Source organism: Rhinoderma darwinii, chromosome 2 (genome assembly GCF_050947455.1).
Source record: "Rhinoderma darwinii isolate aRhiDar2 chromosome 2, aRhiDar2.hap1, whole genome shotgun sequence".
NCBI lineage: Eukaryota > Metazoa > Chordata > Amphibia > Anura > Rhinodermatidae > Rhinoderma > Rhinoderma darwinii.
The window spans coordinates 107,334,284-107,358,184 of record NC_134688.1 but is presented as its reverse complement, the minus strand read 5'-3'; the positions used below and the strand labels follow the sequence as shown (position 1 = coordinate 107,358,184).

General features: G+C 45.1%; 1 protein-coding gene across 1 annotated transcript in view; it reads right to left on the bottom strand.

Annotated features, from left to right (window-relative positions):
• LOC142740755 (retinol dehydrogenase 7-like) overlaps positions 1-19,468 on the bottom strand; it is a 60,852-nt gene extending 41,384 nt beyond the window's left edge. Inside the window, exons 1-2 of the mRNA XM_075850176.1 lie at positions 19,392-19,468; positions 10,602-10,935 (exon numbers count right to left, since the gene is read on the bottom strand). Coding sequence (XP_075706291.1) covers positions 10,602-10,914 — 313 coding nt within the window. The 5' untranslated portion in view covers positions 10,915-10,935; positions 19,392-19,468. The remainder of the gene's footprint in view (positions 1-10,601; positions 10,936-19,391) is intronic.
• Positions 19,469-23,901: the final 4,433 nt, after the last annotated feature.

Here is a 23,901-nt window from a genome sequence, read left to right as displayed (position 1 = left end):
ATTTTCCTTGCTGCATGTGTTTGAGCAAGCTTCTGACTATACCCCATACCTTTGACTATTTGGACTTTTTGGAACTGGACCTCGGCTTGTCTCTGGATTACACTTTGCTTACGGATTTGGACATTCTGCTCCCGGCTGGTACTGACCTCTGCTATTCCTGACATCTTTATGTTTACCCTCTGCCTGTCTTGTTACCTGTTCTAGTATTGCCTGCATTGCACCTCTTATCCAACACCAAACTCTGTTAAAACAACCTGGGTTCTATGCAGCAAAAACCATCCTGTCTTAGAGTAGCCTTAGACACTGTTGATCAGAGTTGTGACAGATTTGGGGTTGTGGATTATTTGCATGCTCAGTCCAGACGGTCCCCAGCAGCCTTTGGGGAATCGCTCACATAGTAATTCCATAAAACTTCAACCTTGGGAATTGCTCAACCAGTGATTCCATTACACACTGACAGAAAACAAAAGGCACAAGTAACTCACCCGCATATGAGCGGGACCGAACACTGAAGGTAGAAGAAAATGGAGATGATTAATAAATTGAGTGGATGGCAGATGAATAGCATGCAAGCAGTTAACAGATGAATAGACAGTGGACAAGAATTAACAGTACTCACTGACCCTATCTGAATACTATCCCACAACAGGGTAAGATGACAGCTTGGCAGGAGACCAAATGCACAGGAAAGGAAAACAAACCAGTGGAACTACTAATCCTAGGATACACATAAAACCACTATACAAAAGCAAGATCTCTCAGAGAACCAACAGGTCCCACAGTACAAACAAACATATAGACAAGAACAAAGTCACCAACAATAATTTGGAAAGAGTTTAGCACATGCCAAAAACAATATGACCAGCACCTGAGTAATCTAGGCCTGAAGTGTAAAGAAAAGTATGCCACCCTAATTAACCAGGAAAAGATAAATTATGACGAATTCCAGACTCAGACCAAAGGCATTGCCTTTCAGCATTGCCAACAATAGTTAATCTACCCCAGTTTATCTTATTGTTCATTGGCTATAAGGGACCAGGGGGACTGGATTGACATAATTTGCTGTGCTGCTGATTGTTAATTGCCTATAAAGTTTGATCCATAGCACTTACCATGATGTCAAATGTTTGAAGGAAATAGTGGATTTTAGATTGATACATGCTGTCGGTAGGCTGTCGGTAGGCTAAATACAGCTATGCTGCTGTTATTTCTTTCCCTGTTAACCCTTGCTGCCCTGAGTAACCCTTGGTGCCCCTGAGTCCCTGTGTTAACCCTTGCTGTCCCTGAGTAACCCTTACTATCCCTGAGTAACCCTTGCTGTAACCCTTGCTGTCCCTGAGTAAACCTTACTGTCCCTGAGTAACCCTTGCTGTCCCTGAGTAACCCTTGCTGTAACCCTTGCTGTCCCCGAGTAACCCTTGCTGTAACCCTTGCTGTCCCCGAGTAACCCTTGCTGTCCCTGAGAAACTCCCTGAGAAACCCTTGCTGTCCCTGAGTAACCCATGCTGTCCCTGAGAAACTCTTGCTGCCCCTGAGCTAACCCCTTTCTGCCTGAGTCCCTGAATTAACCCTTACTACCCCTTGCAGTCCCTGAGTTAACCCCTTGCCCTAAGTTAACCCTTGCTGACCTGCTCATCCCCTGTTGTATCCCTGGTTAACCCTTGAAACACTTAACCCTTCCCATTGTTAATTCTTTACCTCATTAACCCTTAGCGTACAGGGACAGTTATATTAGGAGAGAGTGGGACAGAGATAGTGACCGTATGAGAATTACAAGTAACTTATGTGTATTGTATTGTAACATAACTTCTATGTATGTTTAGGTAAGTGGGTGGCGGTATAGATTAGAATTGTAATACCATGTTTATACTGTACTGTGATTAGTTACTGTATTTTATATATGAGAGTGATTACTGTATGTTAATAAATATCTTTAGTTACTATACGGTCTTATTCCCTTAAGTAGCAGCAAAAGCAATTAGAGCGACGTTAGTATAAAGGAAAGGTAGGAGAACTAGGCATAACCCTAGTGACCCTGATTATAAAGGAGGTAGTAATAGTGGGTGACACGAGTAGGTGAAACCCGCTAATACCCCACCCCCTTTTACAATAATCAAGGAGAATATCGGTTCTAATCCATCACATAATCCTATTCATATACAAAGCAGAGGCTGCCAAATCCCAGAAGCAGAGCAGATGACCGGCTAGAAGTACATTCACAATTAGGCCTACAGCATGCAACTATTATAATTCAGATAGAAAAACACTTTAATATACTCATAGAAAATACATTTAAAAAACATATTACTCACCAAGTCGATGTCCATGTTGGCTCAAACTCAAAAATAATCATGTGATCAATTTTTTCAAACTGATACAGGGATGTGGGGGTTATATACAGGGATGATGGCTGATATATACAGGGATGATAGTGGGTTGTGTACAAAGATGATGGGGGTTATATACATGGATGATTGCTGCTCCAGCTATCATCCCCATATATAACCCTCATCATCCCTATATAAATCAACCATCATTCGGGGTTAATCAGCCTTCATCAGCTCCAAGTTCTGCTAGAGTGACGTGATCTGTTACCACTCAGGCTGGCAGGCTGAGGAGAGGGATAACCTATCACAGCCTGCCCTGACGGTTCTGCTCCCGCCCTTGGTCTATTTATACCCTAACTTGCAGCATGTTCCTTGCCTGTGATTGTCTGGTTTCCTGGCTCTGCGATTCCTGCTATTTACCTGATTGACCGCTGTTACTTATTGACCCTGGCTTGACTGACTATTCTCCTGCTCTGATTTTGCTACTACGTACTCTCCTGGTTTGACTCGGCTTGTTCACCACTTCCTGTTGCTCACGGTGTTTCCGTGGGCAACTGCCCCTATTTCCCCCTTTGCTTCTGTGTGCCCTTGTCTTGTGTTGTCTGTCTTGCACTTATTGAGCATAGGGACCGTCGCCCAGTTGTACACCGTCACTTAGGACGGGCCGTGCAAGTAGGCAGGGACTGAGTTACCGGTAGATTAGGGCTCACCTGTCCGCCTCCCCACCCCGATTCATCATTACATAATCACAGGCCCAATACCTTTTCTTACCCAGGTCCCTGACTCTACTATGGACCCGCTTGAGGCCCTGGCTCAGCAAATGCAGGGTCTCTCCCTACAGGTCTAAGACCTGGCTCAGAGGTTCAACCAGCGTGATGCTACCCAGGTAATGCCCTTCACCTCACCTCTTGAACCCCACCTCACGTTGCCTGACTGGTTCTCAGGGGACCGGAAGACTTTTTCTCTTTTCGGGAGAGTTGTAGACTCTATTTCCAATTAAGACCCCACTCCTCAGGTTCTGAGAGCCAGCGAGTGGGTATAATTAGGTCCCGGCTCCAGGACGGCCCCCAGGAATGGGCCTTCTCCTTTGCTCCTGACACCCCTGAACTTTCTTCTGTTGACCTTTTTTTTCTGCTCTCGGGCTCATCTATGACGAGACTGACAAGACTGCCTTTGCCGAGAGTCAGCTGGTGACCTTACGTCAGGGTAAGGGACCCGTTGAGGAGTACTGTTCTGACTTTAGGAAGTGGTGTGTAGCTTCTCGGTGGAATGACCCTGCCTTGAGGTTCCAGTTTAGATTGGGTCTGTCGAACGCCCTGAAAGAACTGTTAGTTAGCTATCCCACTTCAGACTCTCTAGATCAGGCTATGGTTTTAGCGGTACGTCTTGACCGACGTCTCAGGGGACGACGACTTGAACGTTCTGGTGCCTTCACCTCTGGCTCCCCTATGATGGCTCCAGAGGTTCCGTTGCTTCGTTCTTCCACGGAGAACTCGGATGAACAGATGCAACTCGGGGCCTCCGTGTCTCCCCAACAACGTAGAGATTTCCGCAGGAAGAATGGTCTCTGCTTCTACTGTGGGGATGACAAGCATCAATTGAACTCCTGTCCCAGGCGCAAGAATAAGCAGCCGGAAAAATTCCGTGCTTAAGTGACCATCGGGGAGGTCGCTTGGGCGCACAGGTATTTCCCGTAAACATGAAGCCTAAAAAAATCTTGCTCCCCTTTCAGGTCTCTTTTGATGGAAGGTCTGCCACCGGCAGTGCCTTCGTGGATTCAGGGTCTGCTGCTAATATTATGTCTGTGGAATTTGCTATGTCTCTACCTATGCCATTAATTGATTTGCCTAAACCTGTCCCGGTAGTGGGTATAGACTCCACTCCGCTTGCTAATGGTTATTTTATGCAGCATACCCCTGTTTTTGAAGTCATTGTTGGCTCCATTCATTTGGAGCAGTGTTCTGTGTTAGTGATGCAGGGGTTATCGTCCGATTTTATTTTAGGCCTTCCTTGGTTGCAGACGCATAATCCCACTTTTAACTGGAATACTGATGATCTTACTAAATGGGGTAATGAATGCATGACGTCATGTTTTTCTACTAATTTGGTTTCTCTGGTTGAGGAGGTGAACACTCTACCCGAGTTTATTCTGGACTTCGCTGATGTCTTTTCTAAAAGGGCCTCCGAATATTTACCTCCTCATAGAGAGTACGATTGCGCAATCGATTTGGTACCAGGAGCTAAGCTCCCTAAAGGTAGGATATTTAATCTCTCTTGTCCTCAACGTGAAGCGATGAGAGAATATATCCAGGAAAGCCTGGCCAAGGGTTACATTTGCCCCTCTACTTCTCCAGTAGGTGCTGGCTTCCTCTCCGTGGGGTAGAAGGATGGTGGTCTTAGGCCGTGCATCGATTACCGAAATTTAAATAAGATCACTGTAAGGAACCAATATCCCCTTCCTTTGATTCCTGATCTCTTCAATCAGGTTCAGGAGGCCCAATGGTTCTCTAAGTTCGATCTTCGGGGGGCTTATAACCTTATCCGGATCAGAGAGGGGGATGAGTGGAAGACTGCGTTTAATACACCCGAAGGTCATTTCGAATATCTCGTCACGCCCTTTGGGTTGTGTAATGCTCCCGCGGTCTTCCAGAATTTCATAAATGAGATTTTAAGAGACTATCTGGGGGTATTTCTTGTAGTGTACATTGATGATATACTTGTGTTTTCCAAGGACTGGTCCTCCCACATTGAGCATGTCAGGAAGGTGCTCCAGGCCCTTCGGAAAAACAAACTCTTTGCAAAAATCGAAAAATGTGTGTTTGGGGTACAGGAGATACCATTTTTGGGTCAAATCCTCACTCCTAACAAATTCCGCATGGACCCTGCCAAGGTTCAGGCTGTGGCAGAATGGGTCCGCCCTGCCTCCCTGAAGGCCTTACAGTGTTTCCTGGGGTTTGCTAATTATTACAGGAGATTTATTGCTAACTTCTCGGTCATCACTAAGCCTCTTACGAACCTCACTCGTAAAGGTGCTGATCTCCTCCACTGCCCTACGGAGGCGGTCCAGGCTTTTGAGATCCTTAAGAGGTGCTTTGTCTCTGCACCAGTGCTGATTCAGCCTAACCAAATGGAGCCATTCATCGTGGAGGTTGACGCCTCCGAGGTGGGAGTGGGTGCTGTCTTGTCCCAGGGTACTAGGTCTCTCACCCATCTCCGTCCCTGTGCCTACTTCTCCAGGAATTTCTCCTTCACTGAGAGAAACTATGACGTTGGCAACCGCAAACTCTTAGCCATTAAATGGGCATTTGAAGAGTGGCGCCACTTCCTGGAGGGGGCTAGGCACCAGGTAATGGTCCTTACTGACCACAAGAATCTGATTTTCCTAGAATCTGCCCGGAGGCTAAACCCTAGACAAGCTTGATGGGCGTTGTTTTTTACGAGATTCAACTTTGTGGTTACCTATAGGGCTGGGTCAAAAAATATTAAAGCTGATGCTCTGCCGCGTAGCTTCATGGCCAGCCCTCCTCTTGAGGAGGATCCCGCTTGTATTTTGCCCCCAGGTATAATCATATCCTCTGTGGATTCTGACTTAGTCTCCGAAATTGCGGCTGATCAAGGTTCTGCTCCTGAGAACCTTCCTGAGAACAAGCTGTTTGTTCCCCTGCAATTCCGGCTAAGGTTGCTCAGGGAGAATCATGACTCCGCACTATCTGGCCATCCAGGCATCTTGGGTACCAAGCACCTCGTTTCTAGAACCTATTGGTGGCCTGGGTTGCTTAAAGACGTTAAGGCCTACGTCGCCGCTTTTGAAATTTGTGCTAGGTTCAAGACTCCCAGGTCCCGACCTGTGGGCTTACTATGTTCTTTGTCCATTCCCCAGAGACCTTGGACCCATATCTCCATGGATTTTATCACCGATCTGCCTCCAATGGCCAAACTGAGAGGACTAATCATTTTCTAGAACAATACTTAAGGTGTTTTATCTCAGACTGTCAAAATGATTGGGTCTCCTTCATTCCCCTCGCTGAATTTTCCCTTAATAACCGGATCAGTAACTCGTCGGGGGTCTCCCCCTTCTCCTGTAATTTTGGGTTTAATCCACAGTTCTCCTCCGTTTCACCTGGTGGTTCCAAAAATCCTGAGGTAGATGTCGTTCATCGGGAACTGTGCACAGTCTGGGCCCAGGTTCAGAAGAACCTTGAGGCGTCCCAGAGCATCCAAAAGACTCAGGCAGATAAAAGACGTTCAACTAACCCACTGTTTGTGGTCGGGGATCTGGTGTGGCTGTCTTCTAAAAATTTGCGCCTTAAAGTTCCGTCCAAAAAATTTGCTCCCCGGTATATAGGGCCGTACAAAATCATTGAGGTCCTCAACCCTGTCTCCTTCCGGCTGGAGTTACCCCCGTCTTTTCAGATACACAACGTGTTACATGCCTCCCTCTTGAAAAGCTGCTCCCCGTCCTTGGCTACATCGAGGAAACCTCCGGTCCCTGTTCTCACTCCGGATGAGGTAGAATTCGAGGTAGCCAAGATTGTGGACAGCAGGATGGTCCAAGGCTCCCTACAGTACCTGGTCCATTGAAGAGGATACGGGCCTGAGGAGAGGACTTGGGTACCCTCCCGGGATGTTCACGCCGGTATTTTGCTCAAGAAGTTCCATCTTCGGTTCCCCAACAAGCCAGGGCCACCTGGGAAGGGTCCAGTGGCCCCTCATAAAAGGGGGGGTACTGTAAAGGGTTTGCCAGACACAGGTTCTGTGTCGACACCCGGGGTTAATCAGCCTTCATCAGCTCCAAGGTCTGCTAGAGTGACGCGATCTGTTACAACTCAGGCTGGCAGGCTGAGGAGTGGGATTACCTATCACAGCCTGCCCTGATGGTTCTGCTCCCGCCCTTGGTCTATTTATACCCTCACTTGCAGCATGTTCCTTGCCTGTGATTGTCTGGTTTCCTGGCTCTGCGACTCCTGCTATTTACCTGATTGACCGCTGTTACTTATTGACCCTGGCTTGACTGACTATTCTCCTGCTCTGATTTTGCTACTACGTACTCTCCTGGTTTGACTCGCCACTGCCTGTTGCTCACGTTTTTTCCGTGGGCAACTGCCCCTACTTCCCCCTTTGCTTCTGTGTGCCCTTGTCTTGTGTTGTCTGTCTTGCACTTATTGAGCATAGGGACCGTCGCCCAGTTGTATGCCATCACTTAGGACGGGCCGTGCAAGTAGGCAGGGACTGAGTTGCGGGTAGATTAGGGCTCACCTGTCCGTCTCCCCACCCCGATTCATCATTACAATACAGTGATGATTTCTGGTATATACAGGGATGATAGGGAGTTGTGTACAGTGTTGATGGGGGCTATATACCGAGATGATAGGGAGTTGTGTACAGGGATGATGGGGATTATATACATGGATGATGGCTGCTCCAGCTATAATCCCAGTATAAAACCCCCATCAACCCTGTATATATCAACCATCATCCCTGTATATACCAGCCATCATTCCTGTATATACCAACCATCATTCCTGTATATAACCTCCATCATCCCTGTATATACCAGCCAGGCTGGTATATACAGGTATGATGGGGGTTATATAGAGTGATGATGGGGATTATATACAATTATATACAGGGATGATGGCTGGTATATACAGTGATGATGGGGGTTATATACATGGATGATGGCTGCTCCAGCTATCATCCCCATATATAACCCCCATCATCCATGTATATATCAATCATCATCCCTGTTTATACCAGCCATCATTCCTGTATATAACTTCCATCATCCCTGTATATACCAGCCAGGCTGGTATATACAGGGATGATGGGGTTATATACAGGGATGATGGGTAGTCCGCCATCATCCCTGTATTAACCCCAATCATCCCTTCTTCAAGCAGCCATTATCCCTGTATAATTTCAGAACAGGATACATTGGGGAGGGGTGCTTGCTCACCCTCACCCCACACGCAGGCTGCCTTCATCTGTTCCTTGTGGGCAGCCTTAGAAGCGTGCACTAGCAGAGGTGCCTAGCGTGCGCGCACTTCTCCTAGCTTGAGTGACTGTGTGGCCGCGCACAGTCATGTGAGAGTGGTGGGAGAAGAGCGGAGGGCCCCACCATCTCAGTAAGTGGGCCCCAAAATCTCAGTGGGCCCGGGGCCACCGCCCCCCCCTGCCCTCTCGCTAGCTATGCTACTGGTGCAGTTACTTGTGGCGTAAATCTGCTGCAGAAGTTTACACCATGTATTCATATGGGGGGGGGGGGGGGGAACAAAATCTGCAACACATACATGAACTAAATTTCTGTGCAGTAATTTTCCGCTACAGAAATACTTTTTGCAGCATTTTCTGTATGTGTTGTGGATTTTGGAAGCAGAATTTCATCATAGACTTCAATGCTATCTGAAATTCCACACGAAAATACACAACACAAATACACAGCAAATTCGCCACGGAAGTCTGCAAAAGTAATTCTGCTGAGGAATTTGGTACGGAATTACTGTAGCAGATTTTTACGTTACCTGCACCCTTAAGCTCTCCTGACATGTCAGTTTTTGTAAATACTTGTATTCCCCATTAAATAACAATACTGGAGTACCTTTTTTCTAGAATTCTGTATTGTGCTGCTCCTCTGTTATTCCTCCTGGAAATCTATAAATAGCTAACTGGGTGTTACCATTCCTCTTGTTAATAAGGTATGTGACTTCACAGTCTGACAGCACTTATTGGACACTATCAGAGTGTGTAGAGACACACAAGGGAAATAGCAAAGCCCAGTTGTCAATTCATTAATACATTTGCAGAATGAATAACAGAAGAACAGTACAAAACAGAATTTTAAGAAAAGATGCTCCAGAATTATTATTTTATGGTGAATGCAAGTATTTATTAAAACAGACATGTGGTCCTCTTTAAAGAAAATCTCAAGCAGACACATGAAATAATTCCCGTCACCCCATAACCTAGCCCACATTATAACAGTGTTGTTTTATTTTCGCAGATGTAATCTCTAACTTGCTTTTTAGAAGAGAATAATCTAGTTTCTCATGATGTTAGAAATCCCTGTCTGCATGTCCCATGATGCCTTTCTCAGGCATCACATAGGGAGATCACTCCTATCAAAAACAATCGTATAGATTATATAAAATTGCGAACAGCAGGTCTAAGTTACAGGAGAGGCTCCAGACTACTCCTGCGCAGCAGCATACATGTCACATGCATTGTGTAAACTCCAGTCCACTGCAGGGATGAGAAAAGAGACAGCAGTGTCATCAGAAATCATGATTACAGGTGAGAATTCACAATTGAAACCATGTTTTCCACAGTTGCTTCCCCTTCAGACTCTTATCACACATATAAAATAAGGTTTATACCCAGCGGTGGACACATGATGTAGAGGGTCTCTGTGCTGGAAAAGTATGCTTTCCAGCTGAGAAATTAATCAGCGTAAAAAAAAAATTTTGCTGTGTATAAAATCCCTCACCAGTAATTGTGAGCCATGGGAACTACTGTATACGAAGGACTAAATTCACACATAGCGTAAAAATATAAACTGTGGAACTAACCTAAAAAAATCCTCTACATATTTTGCAGCCTGCTTACAATCCGCTGTGGATTTTTTACTTTGTTTGTGAATGGGCTGCGTTAAAATTGCATTGTACTATACATTTTTGCAGGATATCGGTTCAAATTTCGCAACCGGAATTCGCAACAAATATACACAATGTGCGAACCCAATTTACAGTGGGCCCATTGCCTACTGCATAGGTTTCACTTATGGTATGTTTATCACTTTTAAAGCTTTTTCTCCTTTTACTGGATCCCATGGCGGGTTCGAAATAAAGTAGAAGCAGCAATAGATTCAGAAAACAATTTTGGGCCTCATTGATGAAATCTAGCGCAGACAAGCAGTTGCCCAAAGTAACCTGCTTTCATTTTTGGACCTGCTATAAAAATATAAGCGCGGATGTCTAATCGGTTTTCATGGACACCACCACCAGTTCTATGTCTGCACTAGTTTACATACATCTGGCCTGTTTTTTTTTTGTTTTTTTAGGTGCAATAAGGGACACTGGGCAATCCTATGGCAGTGGTGAAACATTATAGGGGGCACTGGCCAAAACTAAGCCAGACAGGCATTTGTCTGCCAATACTGCGTTATAGTACAATTATGAAAAATTAGCTCTGAAAAAGGATTACTGAAATATGGTAAAATAATCATAATCTTCAAAAACTGTACAGAAATTATATAGGTAAGGAAAAGCAAATAATCACCTGAATTTCCAACTGTGGTTGACACATGTTCGGCAGCAGAGCTTACATTTTTGCTGTCAGTAACGTCCAGTTTTATTGTTTGCAATCTACTAGAGGTCTCTTTCTTTAGGTTCTCTGCCCCATCATCTGTCAGACAAGCAGCCAGAACCTTCATTCCACGTTTATCTAACTGCTTTGCCAGTAGGTTTCCGAATCCAGTGTCACATCCAGTGATAAAGACGTATTTGTCTGTAAGATTCTCCAGGATCAGACTTTGCCTGTACCATCTGTATATGAAGATCAGACCAAACACCACCAGCAGAGGGAGCCACATGATGAGTCATGCAATCTTATCCTGCAAAAAGATTGGTTAATTCAAGATAATTTTTATTCCATGCACAAGTAAGCAATAGTGAAAAAAAAAATATTACAAAAGTAGATCTCCAGGTCTGAACTGGTAATTCAACTTTTGAACAATTTATCCGAATGGGACTGTTATAGACATCTCCTGCTCTTCTTTACTAGGCCACAACTAAAGCCTGAGCTGGCCGAGTCAGAATAGGAAATATTCACATCACACAATGACATCACACAATGACACTATGATAAATGCTCTGTCATGAGCCGCACAGGAGTTTGTATAGTTATGGTTCCCATACTGGATTTAAGCATGCGAGCCACTGACTGCCAGGCAATGTCCCCTTAAGGGAATTACCCAGCAGACATTATTCTGGGGAGCTATGACTTTGGCTGGAGGGAGCACATAATGGTTGTGTGCCTCCCATCTCAACAAAACACCTGGGGATGGAAGGTTCTTCCTTTTCTCCTTTTTTCTTCCAGCCAAGGAAGAGAACACCAAAAAGTATATCATCCCAACTTTTAGTTTAAAAAAAATGGCAGATAATGCTCTTATGGTTCTCCTGCAGGACATAATTGCCAATGAAGGCTCCAGCTGGCTTACCCCACTGTTGGCTAGTGGTGCAGGATCAGGGCAAGCCTTAGGAGTGTGCGACACGTGCAGGTGCACAGGGCGCTGCAGCCTCCCATCATGTAGGGGCGCCACTGTGCAGGCTGTTGGAACTCTATATTCTCTGCTCCTCGTTACACACATGGAGGAAGCAGAGGCAGAGCAGAGGAGGAAGCTCCGCCCACAGCCCGCCCTGCAAGAAACCTGAGAGATGGTAAGTTCCTTTGTGTGTGTGTGTGTGTGTGTGTGTGTGTGTGTGTATATATATATATGTTCCAGTATGTGTGTGTATATATGTCTCTGTGTACGTGTATATCTTTCTATGTGTGTGTCTGTATATATATATATCAGGAACAGAAGACAAGTAACAGCACCAGGACTTCAAAGTTGGGGAGATGTTGGTTTATTCACCACCAGGTGGAAAGAATGAGCAACGTTTTGGTTCACACCTGAACCTTTACACAGTTAGGTTCAGAATTATTTGGACAGTGACACAAGTTTTGGCATGTTACTGTTTACCAAAACATATTAAATATATAGTTATCTAATAAATATGGGCTTAAAGTGCAGACTCTCAGCTTTAATTTGAGGGTATTCACATCCTAATTTGAGGAAGGGTTTAGGAATTACAGCTCTTTAATATGTAGCTGGCTATTTTTCAAGGGACCAAAGGTAATTGGACAATTATCTCAAAAGATTTTTAATGGGCTGCATGGGCTATTCCCTCATTAATTCATCATCAATTAAGCAGGTAAAAGGTCTGGAGTTGATTACAGGTGTTGCATTTGCATTTGAAAGCTGTTGCTGTGAACCCACAACATGAGGTCAAAGGAGCTTTCAATGCAAGTGAAACAGAGCATCGCTAGGCTGAAAAAAATGTAAGAAATCCATCAGAGAGATAGTACAAATGTTAGGAGTGGCCAAATCAACAGTTTGGTACATTCTTGAAAAAAAAAAAAGAGTGCACTAGTGATCTCGTGAACTCCAAAAGGCCTGGACGTCCATGAAAGACAACAGTGGTGGATGATAGCAGAATCCTTTCCATGGTGAAGAAAAACCCCTTCACAACATCTACCCAAGTGAAGAACACTCTCCTGGAAGTAGGTGTATTAGTATCTAAGTCTACCATAAAGAGAAGACTTCATGAGAGCAAATACTGAGGGTTCACCACAAGGTGCAAACCATTAATCAGCCTCAAAAATAGAAAAGGCCAGATTAGACTTTGCCAAACAACATCTAAAGAAGCCACCCAGTTCTGGAACAGCATTCTTTGGACAAATTAAACTAAGATCAACCTTTACCAGAATGATGGGAGGAAGTAAGTATGGAGAAGGCTTGGAATGGCTCATGATCCAAAGCACCCCACATCCTCTGTATAATATGGTGGAGGCAGTGTGATGGCATGGGCATTGGGCATGCATGACTGCCAAAGGCACTGGGTCACTAGTGTTTATTGATGATGTGACTGAAGACAGAAGCAGCCGGAGCTTTGCTGCCCAGTAATGAATGTGGGGATGGTTTCCCTGATAGCGTGGATTAATTTTTTTGAGCGCATCCCTAGTACCCCCAGGGTTGCAGCACAGGTCCTTATAGTTGGGCGATCACTTGTGGGTCGCTGAACATCCCGTGGAGTTTGGCTTCGTCATGGAAGAGATGATACCCTATTTGAATCTGGGTCAGAAAGGGCAGTTGCCGCCAGACATAGGAGACGGGTCCGATCATATAGAGGGTCCCATACTGGAGATTGGGCCTCAGTTCGCAGATACCATTCACATAGTGAACACAGCAGAAGGCACTAGTGAGTCCCTCGCAGGGGCCAGTTGGCTTATCACTCTTTTTCATCATAAGGTGTCAGCACAAGTAGTCATCCCACCTAGCATTCACAAGGGAGTCGGAAACATAGGCAGAGCAGATGATCTGCCAACGGGGGGCAGCGGGGAGGTTTGTCTACTCCTGTTGCTGCGGTTTCCAGTACTCCTCCGCAGCCTTCCATCCTGGCTCCGATGTACAGACCTTGAAGCAACTGTCTGGTGAGTTGTTTTGTCTTCAAGTTTGGGACGAACCCGCCACTAGTGGTAGGGGGTGATTTACTTGATGTTAAATATATATATATATATATATATATATATATATATATATATATATATATATATATATATATAGATGTAAAAACTCTCAAATATATGTTGACAAAACTTAGTTTTACCCAGTCGTTGTCTTCAAAAGAGGTGGTTAGCGCACTGCCTGAGAAAGTTCCAGCTAACACTAGTATGTTATTTAGGAATTCATTTTCGAGGAGAAGCACCTCTGGGAATGCATTTACCTACGGAGATTTAAGAAAAAATTATAAAATGTGAGTTTGACGATATTTGGCCGCTGGCATCTTTGGACCACTTTAGCACTAATAAAGAGGCGTTTTGAAAAATCAGAGAATAAAAGACCAAAAGGCGGCTAAGACATTCGGGAATTGGTTGAGTCAATGATGGAATCCTGAGGGAGGAGTCGGTTGTGTCTTATGTTTCCTTTGACTGTGCCGTGCAGTTAGCTTCAAAGCTGGTCCTGGCATTTTGTTGGCTAAAATCCGACAGTCGACTTTCCAACTGAACTCCATCCATCCGGACTGGTCTGTTTTATGTAGACATGTGTTTGCCGATGGATTGTTCCATCTCCTGCAGTTACTTAAAGATGTTCAGCAGTTTCCTCAAGTGGTTAGTCAGGCCAGAGACGGGCAAACACTTCGGTAATACATTATTTGGATGTCTTTCTAATTATTGGCCCCAGTGATTAAGCTGTTTGCACTTAGGGTATGTGCACACACTTACTAAAAAACGTCTGACAATACGGAGCTGTTTTCAAGGGAAAACTGCTCCTGATTTTCAGACGTTTTTTAAGCAAACTCGTGTTTTTCGCAGCGTTTTTTTACGGCCGTTTTTGGAGTCAATGAAAAACGGCTCCAGAAACGGCTCTAGAAGTGACATGCACCTTTTTTTCGCGGGGGTATTTTTAAGCGGCCGTTTTTAAAAACGGACGCATAAAAAAACGGCCCGTTGGAACAGAACGCCGTATTTCCCATTGAAATCAATGGGTGGATGTTTGGAGGCGTCCTGTTTCCGATTTTTCAGCCGTTTTTCAGCCGTTTACGGTCCGAAAAACGGCCGAAAATAAGCCTTACACATTAGATTCCTTCCGTTTTTCTGTCCCTTTTTTGGTGTTTCTTTATTGGAAGACAAGACTAAGTGGCTGTCCTTTTTGGGTATAATGATAGATATGTACAGCATGGTCATCAGTCTTCTGGATGACAAGTGGTGTCGTCTCTGAGTGGCCAATGCATCGCTTCCCATAAGATGACATTGCAATAGTAACAGTCTCTGCTGGGGCAATCCGCATTTGCCTGTAGAATATTCCCTGTCACGTTTTTTTCATATCGGTTGTCTATGGCGACAATTGTAGCATCATTACATCCGTCTATCTAAGGTCTTAAAAGGCGACTTAAGAATGTGGCAATCTTTCTTGTGTTCTTATAAGGGCATATCGTGAACGGGAAGTTGGGAATACAGATTTACAACTCAATACCGATGATGCAGGATCGCAGAGGTATGGAGCCATTTTTGTATTAAACTGGTCGGCGCAATCTTGGCTGGACAATTGGTCTACGTGAGGTTTGATAAAAAACCTTACCCTTCTGGGACGGTTTTCTGTGATGATGGTGGTTAAAATATTGGGCTTTGAGATGAGGAATAAAGGGATCTTGTTTTGGTCGGACAACTAGAGCACTGTGGTTGCTATTAATAAATTTACATCTAGTTTGCTTCCCGCGCTGGCATTGCTTAGACAACTGGTTATTAAATGCTTAAGGCCTTATTCACACGAACGTATAATGCATGGAAATCACGAGCGTCGCACGGACCTATGTTACTGAATGGGGCCGTTCAGACTGTCAGTGAATTTCACGCAGCGTATGTCTGCTGAGTGAAAACGCACGACATGTCCTATATTTGGCCGTGTTTCGCGCTGCACGCACCCATTGAAGTCAATGGGTGCGTGCAAATCGCGCTCGGCGCTCGGAAGCACTTCCGGGTGCCGCGCGTGACTCGCGCAACAGCAGTAAAAACAATGAATGAAAACAAAAAAGCACCACATGCTTTTCTGTTTGTAAACATAAAAACAGAGTGTCATAATGATGCCGGCTGCGCGAAAATCAAGCAGCCGCGCAACATATGCTGATGACATACGGACCTTTTGCGCGCGCAAAACGGACACGTCCGTGTGAATAAGGCCTAATAGTGCACAATTCAACTTTGGGGGACGGGTCATTTGATTCAAAGATCATGTGACTCAAAGGGTATATGCACACGGTAGCAGGCTTTTACGTCTGAAAAGACAGACTGTTTTCAGGAGAAAACAGCTGCCTCGTTTCAGACGTAAAAGCTCCTCCTCACATTTTGCGAGGCTTCTCTGACAGCCGTAAATTTTGAGCTGTGCTTCATTGAGTTCAATGAAGAACGGCTCAAATTACGTCTGAAAGAAGTGTCCTGCAATTCTTTTGACGAGGCTGTATTTTTACGCGTCGTCGTTTGACAGCTGTCAAACGACGACGCGTAAATGACAGGTTGTCTGCACAGTACGTCGGCAAACCCATTCAGATGAATGGGCAGATGTTTGCTGACGTATTGTAGCCCTATTTTCAGACGTAAAACGAGGCATAATATGCCTCGTTTACGTCTGAAAATAGGTCGTGTGAACCCAGCCTAAGGGTATGTTCACACGCTAGCTGTGATTTACGGCTGAAATGACAGCCTGTTTTCAGAAGAAAACAGCTGCCTCGTTTCAGCCGTAAATGCTCCTCCTCGTAATATACGAGGCGTCTGTGACGCTCGTATATCTTGAGCTGCTCTTCATTGAGTTCAATGAAGAACAGCTCAAATTACGTTGCAAAGAAGTGCCCTGCACTTCTTTGCCGAGGCAGTCAATTTACGCATCGTCGTTTGACAGCTGTCAAACGACGACGCGTAAATTACAGGTCGTCTGCACAATACGTCGGCAAACCCATTCAAATGAATGGGCAGATGTTTGCCGACGTATTGCAGCCCTATTTTCAGACGTAAAATGAGGCATAATACGCCTCGTTTACGTCTGAAAATAGGTCGTGTGAACCCAGCCTTAGGGTATGTTCCCACGGCAGCGTCCGTAACTGCTGAAATTACGGGGCTGTTTTCAGGAGAAAACAGCACTGTAATTTCAGCCGTAATGGCATGTTGAGGCACTTTTTGCTGCGTCCATTAGGGTATGTTCACACGGCCAAATTTCAGACGTATACGAGGCGTATTATGCCTCGTTTTACGTCTGAAAATAGGGCTGCAATACGTCGGCAAACATCTGCCCATTCATTTGAATGGGTTTGCCGACGTACTGTGCAGACGACCTGTTATTTACGAGTCGTCGTTTGACAGCTGTCAAACGACGACCCGTAAATTTACTGCCTCGGCAAAGAAGTGCAGGACACTTCTTTGCCACGTAATTTGAGCCGTTCTTCATTGAAATCAATGAAGCACGGCTCAAGGTTTACGAGCGTCTCAGACGCCTCGTAAATTACGAGGAGGAGCTTTTACGTGTGAAACGAGGCAGCTGTTAACAGTCTGTCTTTTCACACGTAACTGCCTCTCAGCGTGTGAACATACCCTTACGGACGTTAAATGGAGCTGGTTTTCCATTGAGTCCATGGAAAACGGCTCCATTGACGTCTGAAGAAGTGACAGGCACTTCTTTGACGCGGGCGTCTTTGTTACGCCCCACCTTTTGACAGCGGGACGTAAAAAACATGACCGTGTGCACAGAACATCGTAAGACCCATTCAAATGAATGGGCAGATGTTTGCCAACGCTATCGAGCCGCATTTTCGGACGTAAATCGAGGCGTAAAACGCCCGATTTACGTCCGTATATAAGCCGTGTGAACATACCCTTATTCTGAAAAACGCCACAAACAACGACATAAACAAGCAACACACATTGACACATCTGGTTTTTGAATTAGGCGAAAAAAAAACAATGGTGGTCTGTGGGAAGAAACTACGCTAACTGGCTGGAAAAAAAAATGACAAATCATCCGTATGCTGTAATTGCAAAAAACCCTACTGACGGAAAAAATAAATAAAAATAAAATAAAATGCATTATGTGTAGGGCCCCCTAAGACCAGGATTACACATGCAGTTTTGCTGCAGTTTTTGCACAAAATCTGCAACAAATCACAATGTGTAAACATAGCCTTAGGCCGGATTACCACATATCGGATACGCTGCGTAAAAACTGTGCAGCGTATCCAACCTGGAACCTGCAGCACCTTCCGTCCGAAAAACCGCACCACATTGTTGTACAGTTTTTCTAACTGAATATCCGCTGCTGAATGCAGCGCTGGGGTAAAAAAAAACATCCATAATCACACCCTCCCCCTTTTCTGCACGTAGTTCAGCCTCCCAAGATGACATTGCAGGCCATGTGACTCTGCAGCCTGTGATTGGCTGCAGCGGTCACATGTAATGAAACTTCATTCCAGGTCTGGAGGAAGAAAGACTTCTGGGTAAGTAGTACCATTTTTTTTCTCTGAGTTGCGTTTCCTGTGGTGGAATTGCAGCGATTCCGCCACAATAAAAACGCAACAACTCCTATCTGAACAAAATCTGTTGCGTAAGGCCCTGTTCACACAGAGTTTTTTGACGAGTTTTTTGGCGCGGAAACCGCTCCCCAAAACTCGTCAAAAACCGCCTGAAAATACCTTTCATTGATTTCAATGGGTGTTGGACGAGTTTTTTTTACCGCGAGCAAAAAAAACGCGTTGTGGTAAAAAGAAGCGACATGACCCATCTTGAGGCGGTTTCCGCCTCCAAAACCCCATTTCAATCAGTCAGAAAGGATAAAAAAACACCTCGACGAGTGTTTTGACGCGTTTTTGTCAAACCACTGTGCAAAAAACGTCTGGAGCAGTTTTTGCAGGAGGAATTTTTTGAACGTGTGAACTGAACCTGAACCTGAACTTCTCCATGTTTTGGACCCACTCCTAGTTTTGGATTACAAATATTGATGCAAAGTGCTGACAAAATACTGCCCTGTGAAAGAGGCTGTAAATACTGGATCACACACACACAGTTTTGATGCTGTTTTTGGCTAAAAATTTTTTAGCCAAACACAGGAGTGAACACAAGAGTCTTTTCTTTATAACTTACATGACTTTTGGATCCACTTCTTGCTTTAACAAAAAAAAAAAAACGGAGCCAAACAGTGCACCAAAAACCGTATCAAAACTGCATGTGTGATTGTGATCACACAAAATTTAGCTACAGTTTTTGACTCAGTTTTTTTTGAGCCAGAAGTGGATCAAATAGAAAGGAAAGGAATAAAGATCTTCAAGTATGCGGATGTAATATGCTGCGAATTTCATTGTTGCGACTTTGCATTGTTTACACTGTGTGTGTCCTTACCCTGAATGTTGACAATTAGGCTGGGTTCACACTGCGTTTTTGGTTGCATTTTTACTCATTGGGAATTCATAAACAAAAAACGCAACAAAAAAAGCAAAGTGTGAACCCATCTTTAAGTGCTAAGTAAGACTGGTTTCACACTGTGCGTTTTTAACATGTGTTTTGATAGATAAACTCCTATGTCTTTCAATGCAACAAAACGCACAGTGTGAACTCAGCCTAAATGTATCACAGCCAAATATTAACTGACACTAAAAAAATTAAAATTCTTTTATTTTGCCTTAATTTATTTACTTCAAACAATTTCTCATGCAATAATAAGAAACCATAATTAAACTATAATTGGATCTATATGACAAAAATCCTCACCTGTATTTGGGGTTAGTGCAACTTGCTATGTAATGGCTGAGCTATTCTATGGATTGCTGGTGATGTGGCATTTCTATCTGAGGACTAAGAAGCAACAGTATTAGCAACGGTTGAGGAAATTCAGGAATTCCTGGAATTCACTGAACAGGCAGAGGTGGGAGGGGGCAGTAGAAGGGGCCTTGCAATGTGGACAGTACGACAAATGCTGAACTTCTGCTGCTGGACCTTTTTTTTTTAAACAAATCATCTTTACTATGGCAGTGACATATAAATCACTAACAAGCTTATATGTGTATAACAGGCAGTGTATGGAACAAAGAACAAGATTAGAGAAATAGGTAACACTGAACATTACCGATTACTAATGAAACTATTTTTCTGAAATATCAAGTGTGTAAGGCCCCATGCACACATCCGTAAAAACTCCTGTAATTACGGGCCCATAGACTTCTATTGGCCACGGGTACCTCCCCGTATGCTTACGGGAAGGTGCCCTTGCCGTTAAAAAAGATAGAACATGTCCTATTTCAGACCGTAATTACGGCACGGGCAGCCCATAGAAGTCTATGGGGCTCCCGTAATTACGGGTGACTACGTGTGTGCACCCGTAATTACGGGAGCGTTGCTAGGCGACGTCAGTAAATAGTCACTGTCCAGGGTGCTGAAAGAGTTAAATGATCGGCAGTAACTGTTTCAGCACCCTGGACAGTGGCTACCGATCACAATATAGATAAAGCTGTAAAAAAAAAAAAAAAAAGACGTTCATACTTACCCAGAACTCCCTGCTTCTTCCTCCAGTCCGGCCTCCTGGGATGATGTTACAGAGCAAGTGCCCGCTGCAGCCAATCACAGGCCAATCACAGGCTGCAGCGGTCACATGGACTGCCGCGTCATCCTGGGAGGTCGGACTGGATGTGAAGAGGGGGACACGTCACCAAGACAACGGCCGGGTAAGTATGAATTTCTTTTACTTTTATTACGCAAGGGCTGTCCCTTCTCTCTATCCTGCACTGATAGAGAGAAGAGGCTGCCGATTAGTGCAGTGCAATTTTGCAGCCAAAAACGTGCCCGTAAATACGGGTGGAATACGGGTGACACCGGCACGGGTCCGTAAATACTGGTGCAATACGGGTCGAATATGTGTGACCAAGGACCCGTATTTACGCCAGTATTTACGGATGGACAAAAATACAGTCGTGTGCATGAGACCTAAGGCTCTGTTCACATTTATAAACATAGGTCTCACAGGTCAGGTAACCGGTTAAGTGCAGTCAATTAGGTATCAAAGCACTTCCAACAAAAAATAGCCAACTCCCATATATAGTAAGCAAAGCAAGAGAACAATGAGTCACAAAGCCATAAATAAATAGAAAATAGTATACATTTTATTATAATAAAAAAGACAAACATTATAAAAATGCAAAGAAGGATCTAAAGAACATTGTCTGTACATGGACCAAAACAAACAGTGATAGTACATCAGCCACAGCCGCCATCATTATGACACTCCGTTTGGACGTTTGTAAACAGAAAAGGACGTGGTGCTTTTCTGTTTACATTCAGAGTTTGACAGCTGTTGCGCGAATCACGCAGTTCGCACGGAAGTGCTTCCGTGTGACATGCATGGTTTTCACGCACCCACTGACTTCAATGGGTGTGTGATGCGTGAAAAACGGCGAAATATAGAACATGTCGTGGGTTTTACGCAGCGGACTCACGCTGCGCAAAACTCACGGACTGTCTGCACTGCCCCATAGACTTGTATAGGTCTGTGCGACCCGCGTGTAAAGCACGCGCGTCGCATGGACGTATATCACGCTCATGTAAATTATGCCTAAGGCTGGGTTCACACAACATATTTTCAGACTAAATTCGGGCGTTTTACGCCCCGAATTACGTCTGAATAAACGGCTCCAATACGTCGGCAAACATCTGCCCATTACTTTCAATGGGTTTGCCGATGTACTGTGCCGACAACCTGTCATTTTACGCTTCGCTGTCAAAAGACGGCGCGTAAAATTAGAGCCTCGTCAAAAGAAGTGCAGGACACTTCTTGGGACGTAATTGGAGCCGTTTTTCATTGACTCCTATGAAGAACAGCTCCAAATTACAGTCGTAAAAGACACCCCGCAAAACGTGAGTACATGCAATTACGTCTGAAATTCAGGAGCTGTTTTCTCCTGAAAACAGCTCCGTAATTTCAGACGTAATTGCAGTTATCGTGTGCGACCTCTTTTCAGACGTAATGGAGGCGTTTTACGCCTCGAATTGTGCCTGAAAAGACGGCTCCAATACGTCGGCAAACATCTGTTCATTGCTTGCAATCGGTCTTACGATGTTCTGTGCAGACGAGCTGTCATTTTACGTGTCGCTGTCAAAATACGGCGCGTAAAATGACGGTTCGTCAAAAGAAGTGAAGGACACTTCTTGGGATGTTTTTGGAGCCGTTTTTCCATAGACTATTGAAAACAGCTCCAAAATCGGCCGTAAAAAACGCTTCGAAAACGCTGCAAAAAACGCAAGTTGCTCAAAAAACGTCTGAAAATCAGGAGCTGTTTTCCCTTGAAAACAGCTCCGTATTTTCAGACGTTTTTTGTTAAGCGTGTGAACATACCCTAAGTTGTCCCCATAGTGCCTCACACACAGTATAATGCCAAATATCTGCACCCACACAGTATAATGCCCCCATAGATGCCCCTATACAGTATAATGCCCCCATAGATGCCCCTATACAGTATAATGCCCACACAGATGCCCCATACAGTATAATGCCCCCACAGATGCCCCATACAGTATAATGACCCGATAGTGGCCTCCACACCGTATAGTATCCCCATAGTTTATCCCACACAGTATAAGGTCCCCATAGTGGCTCCTACACAGTATAATGCCAAATAGCTGCCCCTACACAGTATAATCACCCATAGTTGCCCCATAGATGCCCCTATACAGTATAATGCCCACACAAATGCCCCCATATAGTATAATGCCCACACAGATGGCCCCATACAGTATAAAGCCTCATAGCTGCCTCATGCAGTATAATGCCCCCACAAATGCCCCATACAGTTTAATACCCCATAGCTTCCCCCATATAGTATAATGCACCGTTAGCTGCTCCATTCAGTATAATGCCCCATAGATGCCCCCATACAGTATAATGCCCACACAGATGCCCCATACAGTATAATGCCCCAGAGATGCCTTCATACAGTATAATGCCCCACAGCTGCCCCTATACAGTATAATTCCCCAAGAGCAACCCCCATACAGTATAAAGCCTCTTAGCTGCCCCCATACAGTATAATGCCCCCACAGGTGCCTTTATACAGTATAATGCCCTCTTAGCTGCCACCATACACCGCGACGAGTGGAAGAGATCCTTCTGCTCCTCCGCTCTGTGCTATGAGTGCGCCACAGCAGAGAGGCGCGGTGACGTCCCTGCATCGCGCCTGTCTGTGCCGAGCCGCTCACGGTTGGCATTACACAGTGAATGGTAAAGCAGGAAGCTCCTGGCTTCACCATTGGATTTAACTGTATCTGTGTCCTGAGAATGCAGATACAGTTGAAACCGGGACATAGCACTATCTGCCCAGGAAAGCAGGACACTGCCCGGAATCCGGGACTGTCCCGCTGAATCTGGGATGGTTGGGAGGTATGCAAGTCTGTCTACAACCTGTCTCCTCCATATATCTGTGCTATAATATCCTGATACCCAGTGTCGGATTATCATATGGGCTGCTCGGGCGGCCGCCCGGAGGCCCAAGGCTCCGAGGGGGCCCATGGCAGCCCGAACCGCACATCATTTTAAAAATCACTGTGTGGTAGAGCCGCTAATGGCCATTGAGAGGGAGGGAGGGAGAGAGGGAGGGGGAGAGAGAGAGAGGGAGGGGCGGGTGGGCGGACTGCAACAGAATGCAGCCGCCAGCGCAGTGCTGATGAGGAGGATGGATAGCAATAGCTGGATAGTAGCTAGCAGACGTGCGTCTGCTAGTCGTGGTAGAACACGCCCCTCTTTGACGCTGTCAGTGAGGAACGGACGAGAAGGGCGGTGGTCGAGCGACGAGGAAGAAGGTAAGTCTTCATGTTCGTCTCCTGCCAGCCTGCCACAAGCACCAACGGCAGATGCTAAAGGGGGATAGATTATACAGCAAGGAAGGGGGGGGGGGATTTCCATCTAAGTCACTGCAGAGGACTCTATGAAGGGGGGAATAATCGCCCCATAGAGCCCTCAGTATTTCAGTATTTATTATACAGCAGTGGGGTTGAGCGTGTAACTCACTGCAGAGGACTCTATGGGGGGACAATAATTTCCCCCCATAGACACTCAGCAGTCAGTTACACGCTCAACCCCCCCTGCTGTATAATAAATACTGAAATACTGAGGGCTCTATGGGGGGATTATTCCCCCCTTCATAGAGTCCTCTGCAGTGACTTAGATGGTTAGACCCCCCCCCCCATTTAGTATAATCCCTTCCCATAAAGCCCTCACTAGTTACGAATATATTAC